General features: G+C 40.4%; 2 protein-coding genes across 2 annotated transcripts in view; both read left to right on the top strand.

Moving 5' to 3' along the window:
• Positions 1 to 2,545: 2,545 nt before the first annotated feature.
• On the top strand, positions 2,546 to 5,868 carry msantd1 (Myb/SANT-like DNA-binding domain containing 1). The gene is made up of 3 exons (XM_023431226.2): positions 2,546 to 3,052; positions 3,145 to 3,438; positions 4,549 to 5,868. The coding sequence occupies exons 1-3, from the start codon at positions 2,799 to 2,801 to the stop codon at positions 4,838 to 4,840; spliced, it is 840 nt and encodes a 279-aa protein (XP_023286994.1). The 5' UTR covers positions 2,546 to 2,798; the 3' UTR covers positions 4,841 to 5,868.
• Positions 5,869 to 6,970: 1,102 nt separating this feature from the next.
• The window catches only part of LOC111673457 (regulator of G protein signaling 12-like), a 36,325-nt gene continuing 29,976 nt past the window's right edge, over positions 6,971 to 13,319 (top strand). Inside the window, exons 1-3 of the mRNA XM_087169876.1 lie at positions 6,971 to 7,119; positions 8,323 to 10,201; positions 12,261 to 12,353. Of these exons, the coding sequence (XP_087026002.1) occupies positions 8,405 to 10,201; positions 12,261 to 12,353 (1,890 nt within the window). The 5' untranslated portion in view covers positions 6,971 to 7,119; positions 8,323 to 8,404. The remainder of the gene's footprint in view (positions 7,120 to 8,322; positions 10,202 to 12,260; positions 12,354 to 13,319) is intronic.

Here is a 13,319-nt window from a genome sequence, read left to right as displayed (position 1 = left end):
AATTGACCAATGCTGCGTTTGTTTACTTCTGAATTCAGCTCTTCATTTATAAGAGCATAAATGTACGGTTTTTATTTTCAAAAGTTACATAGTCTCGTTTTAAAGAGCATTCACATTATCTGAACCTGAACGCTACATTACATCTCACTGTTGCAACATACAACTAAAAATGTAACCGTGGTTTCATATTGTATGTTTGAGTCCTATCTACATTTTCAAAGTAGCACCACAATGTTTTTCATTCATTCATCTTTGATTTACCAGAAATTATTCTCTAAAAAATTAGAAACACTAATTGTGGCACTGGAAATGAAAGGGTTTTAGAGATGTTGTTTTTTTTAGCTGGTTCAGACACATCATCCCTATGGGTTCAGTGTTTTCATCTTTTTTAAATCAATGTCTGTTCAGTTATTGCTCTGTTAAGTTTGCAATATGAAACCTTCCTTTCATTTGATTTAAACCTTTGTATAAATATTCATGGAAAGATTAAATAAGATGACAACAAAGACTGCACAATCTAGTTACAGTATGTTTGAAGTACAAGCAACTTGCATATAAAGTACAGTGGGACTATTAAATCGAAAAATAAGTTCAGATCAAATCAGTTTTCTCTTGTTTGTGTTTGTGTGCCGTGTTGCTGTTGCTGTGTTCCCTAAAGCACTACAAACGAATAACTAGCAGAACTACTTCTTTGTCTCTGGCTACAGCGGATAAATGTACCAATATGACATTTTCCAGGATAGTGGAGTGATGGAATAGTAAAAATAAGTGATATGTCTCCTGAAATGTTGCATTCACTTAACTAAACTGAGAAGTATTGCAGGGTTATTTTACTGTGAGTGGAGTTCAACTATTAATTAACAACATACAGGTAGCACAAGGATTATAAATGATTTAGTTTACTCTGCGAGTGTTCAATAATGCAGATTATGATGATCTTGAATCTACATATGTTATACGTAGTATTGTGTTGTGAAAATTTGATTTCTGGTTAGTCCTGTCCTATAGTTAGATTTTACAGTGTGGTCTGATTTTATAGATCACTCACATTACTGACTTCTACCTCTAGACATAAGTGGCGCATGACCAGTTTATCTGTAGATTAGTCTGGCTCCTGGATTAGTAGTCTGGATTACCTCCACTTTAATGAATGAAAAACTTTATTAAAGTAACTAAATACAATTATATGGACCCCAAGATCGCGGGCGATTTTAAGCAGCTGGGATCGTAAAGTCACTGAAATAGTAAGTATTTATTTGTACATAAGCATTTGAAATTCACTTTAGGATAATTTATTTAAAATTGTCAATGCAACAATCATAATCCTGCAAAAAAATCTACATACCTAAAAGAAACGTAATTTTTTTTCACTTTTTTAGCTACAGACCTTTTAACTGGCCAATAGAGACGAAAGGGAAAAACAAACATGCAAAACCTTTCACACCAACTTTCATTCACTCTTCCATTTCTGCAACGGCAGAGCTTAACGTTTGTCTTAAGTGACAGATGTGATGGATGGGGTAAAGCTGCCAATTTGCATTATGAAAATACACGAGCCGCCTGTCAGGTTAGTTAGGAGCAGATGGGTTAAGGTTCTAATGAGGCCAGAACTGAGTTAAGCCAGACTGACGTCAACTAGTGTCACTAATAAAGATGAAGTGAGGCTAGAGAAATTGTGCATGTTAAAGTAAATATGGACAAAGCAGCAGCTTAGGTGCTGTAGAGAAAGAGTAATTTGGGTTTTACTGTCTATGTGTTTGTGTAAAAGACAGTGTGGCTTTGGTACATTCATGTTTTTAGGAGAAAAAAAAAGAAAAGGAACAGAGCGAGAGGGAGAGAGACAGGGAGCAGGAGACAAGAGGAAAATTACTGATGATGAGATTGAGACGGGGTAGAGGGGGATCCGTGCCTTGGTGAGACTTAAATGGGGGAGGGGTCTCTCCAACTGGAGAGAGAAACCCCTCCTGCAGGGGTCCATTGTCTACCACCCACAGCTATGAATAGAAAGCTGATTACAGCAGTCAGCATATTGTATTCCATTGCAGGGTTGCCTACGGCTGATCACCGCATGTTGCCGTTTTGTTTTATGTCTCCCCTCTGTTATTTCCACCTGAAGTGTTTCACAGTTTTTCAGTGAAAGGCTTTTGCTCTCCTTTTAGGTTTAAACTGCAGGCTGGAAGTGTTTTCTTTTCCTCTACATCATGCCAGACGAAGCAAACCTCCCCTCTCCCTGTCTCAAAATGACTTGTCTATTATTAAAAGCTTTTAAATGGAGCAGTGTGTTGGCTGACTACCAAATCTAGTGCCTTGTTGCCAAGGAAACACATACCCGTGGTCTCAGCTCTCTCTTTTTTTTCCCCCTCCCCCGAGGCTCATATTTCAAAACTGTCAGCAATCTGGTGCGCTCACACTGCTGCCTTTCAGCTAAAAGCTTTTTGTGCTGCTATTGGAGCAGAATGGAGGGGAAAAGAGAGCAGATGGGAGTGGTTAGAGGGAAGGGGAGGGAAAATGAAGGGCCTCCCTCACCGTTGCCAAGGCAACTTGATGTCACGGTGACATCACGCACCACTAAAAGCTTTTAACCGGATTCCTCTCCTGCCTTAGGCCCCATTTTGAGTCCTCTTTCAGCTAGGCTAGGGGGAAGGGCACAGGCAGGACAGTGGTGTGTGTGCCTTTTTGCATGTATCACTCCCACACCTCACACAGCTCTTAGCACAGTAAAAGGCTTTCAAATTCAACCTCTAAAGATCCTATTTCTGCAAACACAGCCAGAACAGGCCAAGAGAACCATTTCAAAAATGGCATCAGACGATGGTTTCAGCTACCTAATGCCAGGCCACAGTGAGAAACACAGGCGGGCCCCGAACTGGACCGACGGTGAAATGAAAGCCCTCCTGTATGTGTGGGAGGAACACCACAACGAACTGAAAATGAGCAAGAGGAACGCCAAGGTTTACGAGAAGATGTCCCAGAGGTTTTTCCATCTGACCGGAGAGCAGCGTTTCAAAGAGGAGATCAAGATGAAAATCACCAACATGTCTTTCCAGTACAGGCAAGTACACCAGATCCCAATGTCCATTCAGGGTTATGACACCAAACTCCTGCTGCTGCATGACTATAAACATCACTTTTCTTCTCCAACAGGCGACTGAAATCTACAGTTGGTGAAAGTGGGGAAACACCAGATTGGCCGTACTATAAATCCATCGAGAAGATCCTCTCCAAGCCGCTGGAGAACGGGCGGGTGAACTCTTTGGAGTTTCAGGCCTCCGCTGCAGGGCCCTCCACTTCCTCCCAGTCTACAGACAACCTGGCACCCCAGTCGGAGGAGGGGATGCTGGGGTTCCTGCCAGAGTACACGGGCTCCTCAGATGAGATGGAGATAAAGCAAGAGCTGGACTCTTTGAGCTCTGACAGTGACAACACACAGGGCTCCAGGTAACAAAAACTAGACGAGATACATGTGTGTGTGTGTGTGTGTGTGTGTATGTGTCTTTTCATTACTGTTAAAGGCAATTTGTCTTCTATTGTTTCAGTGAAGCAATCCACAAAGGTTGCTCACACAATATTCAACTAAGCTGACATAACAGAGTCAGAGATTGTGAAACTGAATTTCTAGAATACCTTTATCTAGGATCAGATCAAACTGAGAGTAGATCAATTCTGACCAACAGGTCTGAGGAAGAGAAGCATTTCCTTCTTTCAGCTGTATTTTGTATTTTGTGGCCTTACACAGCTGATGGAGTTACTCAGTTGGCATGAAAATGGTCTAGGTAGTCAAATAGAGAACAATATGTAGGCTATAATATAGATTTATATGATATCTTCATATTATATAACGCCTTGATTTGACGCTATCATATGACAACAGTGTGATTGACCGCAGCCACCTGTTATCACCTGACATTCATTCATTCATTCAATTAATTGACAAATTCAAGCCATTCAAGTTCAAGCCATTTCCCTGACAACTGAGTAACTCCCTGGATATGGATATGGCTCTCAGCAGTAGACTGTTTGGTTAGGTGTCTTAGGTGCTTTTTTTTCAGTAACTGCCAATTTCACATGCTGTTGTCTTTAAAACTATACATATATGGCACAACAACGGGAGTAGCTTTAGCCAAAGATTGCTGCTTCAGCTAGATTTGTCTCAGTACCGTTAGCTGTGTGTTTGAGTAGTTTGGGGTTTAGCGTTAGCTATTGTAACAGTTTGTTGTAGTTTGTAATTACAGCAAATTTTGCACGCCATTTCTTTGAAATTATACATATATGACATAACAATACATTTTTAATGATTGTTATGTATGATTCTAATCTTAATTAATGCATTTTAGCATTTATGTGGCAGTATATATCATTGCCAATTTATTTATCTTATCCAGTATTCAACATACTTTTAAAATACTTTTGGCCTCTGACTTGGGAAGAAAGTTGCTGATGTTAACAAATGGCAGAATTGTTCTGTTATTGAAGATTTAGGACCAACATGAGCTTTTGAACCCAGAGGTGACAGTGCCTGATCTGAAATGTCCCCTCTCTGTTCTCCAGCTCCCACCCTATTTCAGCCAGGAAGAGGCATGCCAACAAGCACCTGTCCATGAAGAAGAAGAAGCTGCGGGTGATGCAGGCCATGCTACAGCAACAAAAGAGGTCGAGCCGAGCAATAGAGGAGACGTGCAGGGAGGTCCGTCGAGCCTTGCACCAACAGAACCTCCTCCAGGTCCAGTGTGTGCAGCTGCAGGAGCGTATGATGAACCTCCTGGAGAAAATGATCCAGCCTCCCTCCACCACATCAGCGTCATGGGGTCAGAGTGGGGCCAAAGACCCAGGGAAGCCATGAAGTGTGTGGGTTATGATTGCTGGGAGAGATCATGGTCTTGCCTCACCTGTAGCCTCTGACGCAAAAATAAAGAAGGCTATATTTCTTTGGATTTCAGTTAGACATTGAACAGAGAAGTGCAACAATTTGCTCTTATGATTTCTGAAGGTGTCATCAGCCTGAATACCTTTAATGGGAGGTAATCACGCTAATAATCACAATGACGTAGACATACACTGTCTCTTTAGCAGTCGGGGCTCCAATGTTTTCATCTCAAGGATACTTGTATCTTTCTTGATAATTTGTACCCTATTAAAAACACTGTGGGAACAACAGCCTTGCAAAATTAGACTTATCTTGTCACTTCATTTTGTCACTGTGCCAGGATAATTACAAGTTGGGAAGGTTTGATGCCAAAACAGAGCAATTTGTAGCATTATGAACCAGGAGCTGAGGCAATAATCCCTGCTGTTATTGAGTGGGTTGTCAGCAAATAGCATCATAATCAACACAAACTGCATGAGATTTCTTGAAGAAGGAAATTTCACATCTCTTAAATATGTCTTTTATGCGCTCAGTAGCAGAAGAAAAACATGCTGGCTTACTGTTTCCCATGCAGGATACTGAATTGCTTCTAGCCTTGGTTTTTCATTGATGTGGCTCTAAAGATTTGCCTGGAAAAGAGAGATGAAATAATTTATTGTTAAGGTACATATCCTGCTTTCAACTGAAAAAAACGAATCAAGGTGAAGCTCATTTAGATGTAATAAATATACAAACTCGATATAATAAATACTCAAACTCATTCTTTGCATTTTCAGTTTGTGTGTCACTGTGACCACACAGACTAGTACTCTGCCTGCACAGTAATTGGTAGTATATTAAAAGTATATTCAAACAAATAACATTTATACAGCATTTAATCTTGGTTGGCATTGTGCTTTTAGGATTAGACATAAATGTAATTTTTAAAAAAAAATACTACATAAAAGATGACCTGTTCTCCTTTGCATTTCTGCTGAATAAAACACCTCATGGTCTGGCCATCATTTCATGTGTTTCACTGTAATTTTCTCCACTGTTTCCCCAGCATATCTGTTTCTGCAGGGTAATTATTGAAATGCAGAGTACACCGAAGGCAAGGAGCGATAGAGCTGAAATGTTAAAGTCTTTGCCTTCCAGCCTATTTTAAGAGGATTTGGAGAAACTAGGGATTAAGTTAGTTCCATCACACACTACACCAACTTAACGGAAGTCACTGCCTCATGAGAAAGAAATTGTAATAGGCTACAGTTTTTTTTATGAGATGTACACCAAATTGTGCCACCTGTGATTGTTACACCTACCCAATAGTAAATAAATGTGTGTGCAACAGCTTGTCATGGTTTACAGCACTAGGCTATCAATAATCTCAGTCACATGACATGTTTCATCAAATAACTGTCAGTTATTTCCTCTTTGCTGCAAATGTGTTGGCTACACACCTGTTGTAAAGCCATGTGACTTTGTGTGCAGCCGTTGCAGCCCTTTGACCAGAGAGGTTTGTTTACAGACTATCTGCTGTAAAGTGCTGCACCAGTGTGGAAGAGGCAGGGGGCAAGTGATTAAGGTATACAGCAATGATAGCAAAATCATATTGGTAAGATTTTTATTTATTTAATTATATATATATGTATATGTATATATGTATATATGTTGAGAAATTTATCACCAATGTATATTTATATATATATATTTATATACATTGGTGATTGGTTTCTCAACATATATATATGTATATATATGTATGTTGAGAACTTATCACGAGTGCATTTTCGAATCTAATATGCTTCTTCGTGTGTGATGTGTGATTACAGAGCTTATGGTGTGGTTTAAGTATTTCTATATTTAAGTGGAATTGTTCATTAAATGGACCTAGGCTTTTAAATTTGGTTTACTTCAGCGCAAAAATAAAGAAGGTCAACTGACATCAATACCAGCCAATAGGGTCACTCCAATCGTTTGAATATTGAACGTGATAGGCGCAGTGATTGGCCAGAGGGAGACGTCACATGTTCCAGAGACGTTACGCTGTCATGGTTACGGTGAAAGACGCTTTGTGATCTCCTCTGTGAGTCAATGGAGGGAGGCGGTGTTGTCGCGGTTTGCCATATGGACTACTACTGAATCACGGCGCGGAAATATTGTTTTGAATAATTAAACAATGGACGAGTAATGTGAAAAATGTAAATGCGTGGACTTTCATCAACGTGAATGTAAAACCGTGGGCGTTTTTGCGGAACTTTTCGTCCCTGGAAAAGGTAATTTTCAAACTTAGCGTTAGTCCTCAAACAGCCTCATTGTAGTGCTATTATGGGAACGAATTCAGAGTTTAGCATTACTTTATCGGTTTGACGTTTTTATAAGGGAATTTAAAATAAAACTAAAGCAGCCTCAAGGCTTCGTCAAGTGTTTCCTGTGTTGGAAAAATGTTTAACTTCTGTGGTGAGCAGAGTATTGGAACATGTAAAAACAGAGTGGTTGACCGAAACCATAGAGTCTGGTTATCATTAAAGTGCTGTTGGTGAGTAGAGGGCCAGCTGGCACTCTGTTTTAGGGGAGTGGGTGGAGGGGTAAATGGGAGTAATTTGCAAGCTGTGTTAGGAAGAACATAAAAGCTGTGTGCCTTATCTTTGACAGATAATTGCTAAAATAAGATTGATATCAGTGGCTTACTTAGTTATTAAATTTCTTTGGTAGACTTCAAATCCAGCTGGAGAAACACTCTGCCTCTTTATGTCATTAGGTCCATATTATTTTTTCTAATATTATATATTATTTTTCATAATTTAGTCAAAATTAATTTGGGTAGTTGCATTTTAATTTCAAGTATTTTCATTTGTTTCCAAGTGTATCTGTTAAGTATTTTGTAAATCTGTTTCTACCAAATGCTCTAAAATCATGTGTATTATTAGTAGCCTATTCAAGTATAAAGTATAGTATAGTAGTATAAGTACTTAATGGAATTATTTTTACTGTATAGGGCCTAAAAGTAGCCAATTTATCAATGAATGGATTGACAGAAAATGAAATGGCTATTATTAATTAATTACAATTTTCAAGAAATAATGACAAAAATTACTCAGTTTCAGCTTTCTTGCTTTATTTTGTTTGGCTGTAAACTAAAAATCTTTTCAACTGTTTTAAACTGTTCATTGGTCAAAATAAGACCTCAGGCTAGATGTTTTGGCAATTTTTAGGAGTTTCACAGAACATTACCCTCACATTAACCTATTAATTCACAGTATTCAATAGAATAATTGCTAATTATAATATTCATTAGTTTCAGGCCTAGGTTAATGTTTCAGATTAATATTTGATCAAAACAGGTTGCTGTTGAAAGGTGATGAACAACTGAATTATTTCTATATATTTCATATATTTTGTATAGTTTGCTACATTGCAGACAAACTACTTTTCAACTTTGTTTCTTCCTGTTTTTCCCCCCACTTTGGTAACTGTAGCATGACAACAACACAATAGTGTTGGCAACCTGCAAGTGTTTCAGTTCCCACATACTGGATCTCACAGCACCCTACGACAAAGATGAGGATACAGGGACAGCCTGAGGGTGCAAGGAGGCGTCTGGATTTAAATGCAGTCGGTGAGCTCAGGGGTGTGGAGGTCATCCGTGGTCGGGCAGGATATGGCTTTACTATTTCAGGACAGAGGCCATGTCTGTTGAGTGGCATCCTGGAGGGAAGTCCTGCTGACCTGGTGGGACTCAAACAAGGGGATCGCATCATGGCAATCAATGGAACTGATGTGTCCACTGCTTTGCATGAGGCTGTTGTGCAGTTGATTGGCAGCTGCAAAGGACTCTTGCGATTGGTGGTGCATGCTGATGGCCGAATAATGGGGAACCCCATCCTTAATGATGCAAAATTTGGGATTGGCCCCAAAAGTGGTATTTTCCAAAAGGCAGGTGTTCTTCGCACAATCTCTTACGACTCAAGCAATTCCTCATTTAACTCAAGTCTTGCTGTAGCCAACAAACAGAGGCCAGTATCAGAGCCTGATATGTCGCAGTGGTCACAACAGTGGAGTGTTTTACCTGAGAAACCAAAGGAGGAAACTTCCAGAGTGGGGGACACAGACTCTGTTTTTACAGACCCTGAAGAAGTCAACCCCGACTGGAGTATTTTAAATATGACCTTGGTGGTTGGCTACCTGAGCTCCACAGAGCTGATTTTGAACACTACAGGGTCAGAGGAGGATTGTTTAAAAGCTATTAGGGAGCGAATACGACAGTTGGGTACGGAGCAGGATACCCATAATCTGGTGATGATGAAAATTATGTTTGACTGCATCCGCCTTTGTGACGATGCGGGAGCTGTTTTGGCAGCTTTTCCCACTGAGAACCTTGTCTTAGGAGCCGTGTGTGCTGAAGACCCACGATTCTTTTGCCTGGTCACTACAGCACATATAATAGATGGCCGTGTACCAGAGGATGGTCCTCTGCGGGCATCCTGCCATGTTTTCTTTATCGACCCAGAGCTCGGAAACCATGAGGATCACAAAGGGATTGCTGGACGCTTTGGCTTTGACTGCACTCCAGATCCAGATGCCTTGGGCTGTCTGGAATTCCCTCAGACTCCCCCTGATGTCCTTCACTTTGTCACAGTCCTGTACAGTGACATGGGGGAGGCTGTGGAGAGGCTTAGAGTAAAACTGGACATGGAGGCTCAGCAGCAAGCCAAGGAGAATGGTAGCACTGGCAAACAAGGCAGCGCCAGCAGCAATGGGGACAGTGGAATTGGAAATGCGTCCCCCCCTGAGGAGAGAGCGGACAGGGATTTCCCTTCTGCAATCCGAACCCACCCTGGGGCCCACCTCCCCAGCTGTCCGTGGGATTATCCTCCGTATGAAGACCTCACCCCAATAAACCTCTCTGAGAATGACCATAAACTTAATCCAGAGAACAGTGCCAGCACACATTCCCTTTCAGAGTCACTACCTGGTCCTGATTCACTAACCAGTTTTTATGGAGGTCCCCCACCCAGGCTGGAGTTCCAGTTTAAGCCCCCACCACCTCCTCTGCCTTTGGGTAAAAAAACAAACTTCTTCGGAGACCCTCTCAGAGTTAGCCAAAGGTGGTTCTCAAAGCCAAAGTGGCCTAAAGCCCTAAACAGTGATCCTGAGGCTCAGGTGACATTTACCAACAACTGGTCCTCCAGTGTTAGCCTTAGCTCCGGCACAAGTAACCTCCCTCCCCCTATGAGCCAGATTCCTTCAGACAGGTACCAACCAGCAGAAGTCATGATGTTGCCTCCCAGAGAGGAATGGACCAAAAGGTTTCTTGAACAGAGACAGAAACAGCGCAAGGATGGTACAACCAAAAATGTGAGTAAGACAGTTTTTTTTTTTTTACACTTTAAAGCTTATATTTTTACACATTTTGAGATACTTTCTTTACTCAGTTCACACAGGTGAGCTGTGGTCTAAATCAGGGGTTCCCAACCTTATTTCCTTGTAACCCATTACAACAAAACAGTGTCTACTTATGATGTCTCATTACCAATTGTATATGTCTACAGGTTGTGACAAGTTCACCAAAAACAGATTCTTTTCTTTATTTTATTTTGAGATGCTTATATAGGTAAAAAAAAAAATCATTCCACAAATAGCAAATATTGGAGGAAAGCCTGAGAACAGAAACATCATTTTGTTAGCGGAAATATGTGTTTTTTTCTGCTTCCTGTCCCTTTAGCGCCCTGCAACAACTTATCTTGTGACCCCTCGTAGGAGTTCTGACCCCCATTCTAGGTATCACTGGTCTCAATTACCTCCATTTGAGTGACATTAAGTAGTCAGTCACTTGCATTTCCACTGCTTTGCAACAACGAGGTGAACCAGCTTCACTAAAAACAATTTTAAAAAAATGGTATAGATGCTCTTACCATTAAACTGTATATGTTTAAACCTGTTTTTTTTTTATGTTTGTATTTTTTTGAGACACTGTAGGATTTTAAATACTGATGAGTCTTGCATTTGCTCATATACACTGTATCTTTGCAAGTAATTTCTCAGCTTTGTGGTAAAGAGAAAACCTTACACAAAGTGACATTAAATGGTTCCATTGTAAGCACAGTCCCACTGAGACGAGAGTATCTGTTTCTGTACTTCATTCATGTTTAACACAGCGACACAGGAAGTATTAAATGGTCACAGGGAGTTGAGTTTCCAGACATTGGGGAGGGGGGTGTTTTTGGTGGCACCTAAAATGAGATACAATACTACTATTTCAACAGTCATTTGGTGCTGAGTGTGAATTGAATTCAGAAAACACCTGTTGGACCTCAATGATGTCATTGTCATAAACATGTGGATATAGTTTTGTGTGTGTTGCTTTCCTCATTGCCCACAAGATGTCCCTGTGTTGCCATTTAGTCCCGGAAATCAGCCTTTCTCAGGAAGACAGTGATGTGTATGCAGTATCTCTGAATTAGTCTCCTTCTCTCAGCCACAGAAATGGCTCCAGCTAGCTGGCACACAGGCAAAAATAGTTTTGTGAGTGGCTAAATATTTAAAATCAGGGCAACCTAGGTTATGTGCAGCATGTATTCTACAGTTGTTCTATAGTTTTTGAACTGCCATTTTCAGCATTAACTGTAGCTTGCCACCTTATTTATTTAAGCAAAGTATTTTCTTGCGTTTATAAACCAGGTCTGGATTGTGCCTTTGTCCCTGAGCTTGCATTAGATCAGAAAGAAGACAATCTTGCGCAGGAAGCCAGGCAAATTATAGGGTAGAGCCCATGTCATGCAGTGGTAATTATCTGCAATTCTTAAACTCTCGTTCAAGCATTAGCTACAGCCTCTCCAATCATAAGAGTAGGGGTAGCTGGTTAAAATGCATGATCATTTTTGAAGTGATGGCAGGCAGATCTAATTTGTAGTGGCAGTTATTGACAGATTGTGAATAAATGTGTCTGACTTGGTACTTTTCAAAACAGGGCTGTCATAGTTCAGGTTACCCTTGTGTGACCAATTTGCATGTTTTCTGAGAGAACCGTGTGTGATGACCCCATTATATATAAATATAGAAGCTTTAACAGGGAAATCCGTCAAATCTAGAAGAAATAATGACATCTCTAGGCTTTTTTCAGCTGACTTACCTCAAAGTAATTTCTCATTGTACTCATACTGTCATATTTGTATTTTCTCTCAAACTCCACACACCATGTTTGATTGTACACAACTATAATGACAATGAAGTTGAAATAAATTAACTTAATTTGAAATTAATTACAGTAACTTGGAGCCAGTGTTGTTGGCTGGGAGTTAATTTATCTTCATAAGGGTGTGCAACCTCAAAACCGCGAACCAGAATCAAATGCGACTATACAAGGATAACAATCCTTGCTCATCTTTGCTCATCCGTCTCTCCTTTATTTTGATAGGGCTCCAGGTTTTGGGGTATGGGTGTTGCTCGTGCCTCAAAACGCCGCTCTGCAAAACGTCTCAGCCTGGCAAGATCCTTGGATGACCTTGAGGTATTAAATTCTTTTACTTACTGTTGGTTTTCCTAGCATATGAGTTTCTGTTTGAATCAGAACATTCATATGTTTTATGTTTCTAATTTCATTGATTGTGCCATTGTTCTTCTTTCACTAAGGTTGTTTGAAAATGATGAGCAATGGCAGAGTTTTATGTGAAGTGCACCACTTTTTCCATTTGGATAATTCTCTTGTTTTTTTTTTGTTGTTTTTTTTTTCAAGTTAATGGTCTGACAGTCTTCTTTAATTTCCATTCTGTTGGGCTTGTATTTTCAGAAAAGTTGGCTTCACTAATGTGGACATTAAGGTGAACTATCCCCCTTTCTCATTCTGCTCCACTTTGAGCTCTTTTTTAACCTTTCATTTCCGTTGCCTTGAACTCTGCATTTGCTGCTAAACTTGTGGAAGGGGTGGCGCACAAAGTGGTCTTTGTGCACGGCCAGAGGCATGGTCCTGTTTGTTTGGCCTCGCTAATGAGCACTGCTGCACGACTGAATATCGTGCCCACATTCTCTCATATTAATGTTGCTGAGAGACTGTCTTCCTCCAGTGGCCTCTGCATGCATGCATTACTCATGCACACTGATTCACATTCATAAAAACACACGCATACTGTTCCTTCATCTCATAATTACTCTGAATGCACATGAACAGACACAAAAACAAACCAAAAAATGGCATACTGTATATCCACGCATTAGTCACACACAGATACACCCGCTGACCACACATTGTAATCAAAGAGGCATGCCACCAATCCACCTCAGGATTGTCCCAACACATACTAAACAGTGCCGTTGTTAAAAAGCTCCAGGTTCTGAGCAGGTTGGCCCCAGATATACAGTCACAGGATTAAAGATGGCTATAAAAGGTTACAACAGCTGCAGAGTTTCTGCCTGTATAGCACAACTTCTATACTGTCATTCATTGTTGATTTACTGTTATCACTAGACCACAGTATGT

The sequence above is a fragment of the Seriola lalandi genome, unplaced genomic scaffold, assembly GCF_002814215.2.
Source record: "Seriola lalandi dorsalis isolate HSWRI2012SDOR001 ecotype SW California unplaced genomic scaffold, Sedor1 jcf7180002054919, whole genome shotgun sequence".
Taxonomy (NCBI): domain Eukaryota; kingdom Metazoa; phylum Chordata; class Actinopteri; order Carangiformes; family Carangidae; genus Seriola; species Seriola lalandi.
The sequence above is the reverse complement of the archived record's forward strand: the minus strand, read 5'-3'. Positions and strand labels throughout refer to the sequence as shown.

What these genes read in the sequence shown, in the direction of transcription:
- msantd1 (XM_023431226.2), top strand. Translation starts at nt 2,799, where the DNA reads ATGGCATCAGACGATGGTTTCAGCTACCTAATGCCAGGCCACAGTGAG. An exon ending in AACATGTCTTTCCAGTACAG is followed by an intron (nt 3,053 to 3,144) that starts GCAAGTACACCA and finishes CTTCTCCAACAG; the next exon opens with GCGACTGAAATCTACAGTTG. An exon ending in GACAACACACAGGGCTCCAG is followed by an intron (nt 3,439 to 4,548) that starts GTAACAAAAACT and finishes TCTGTTCTCCAG; the next exon opens with CTCCCACCCTATTTCAGCCA.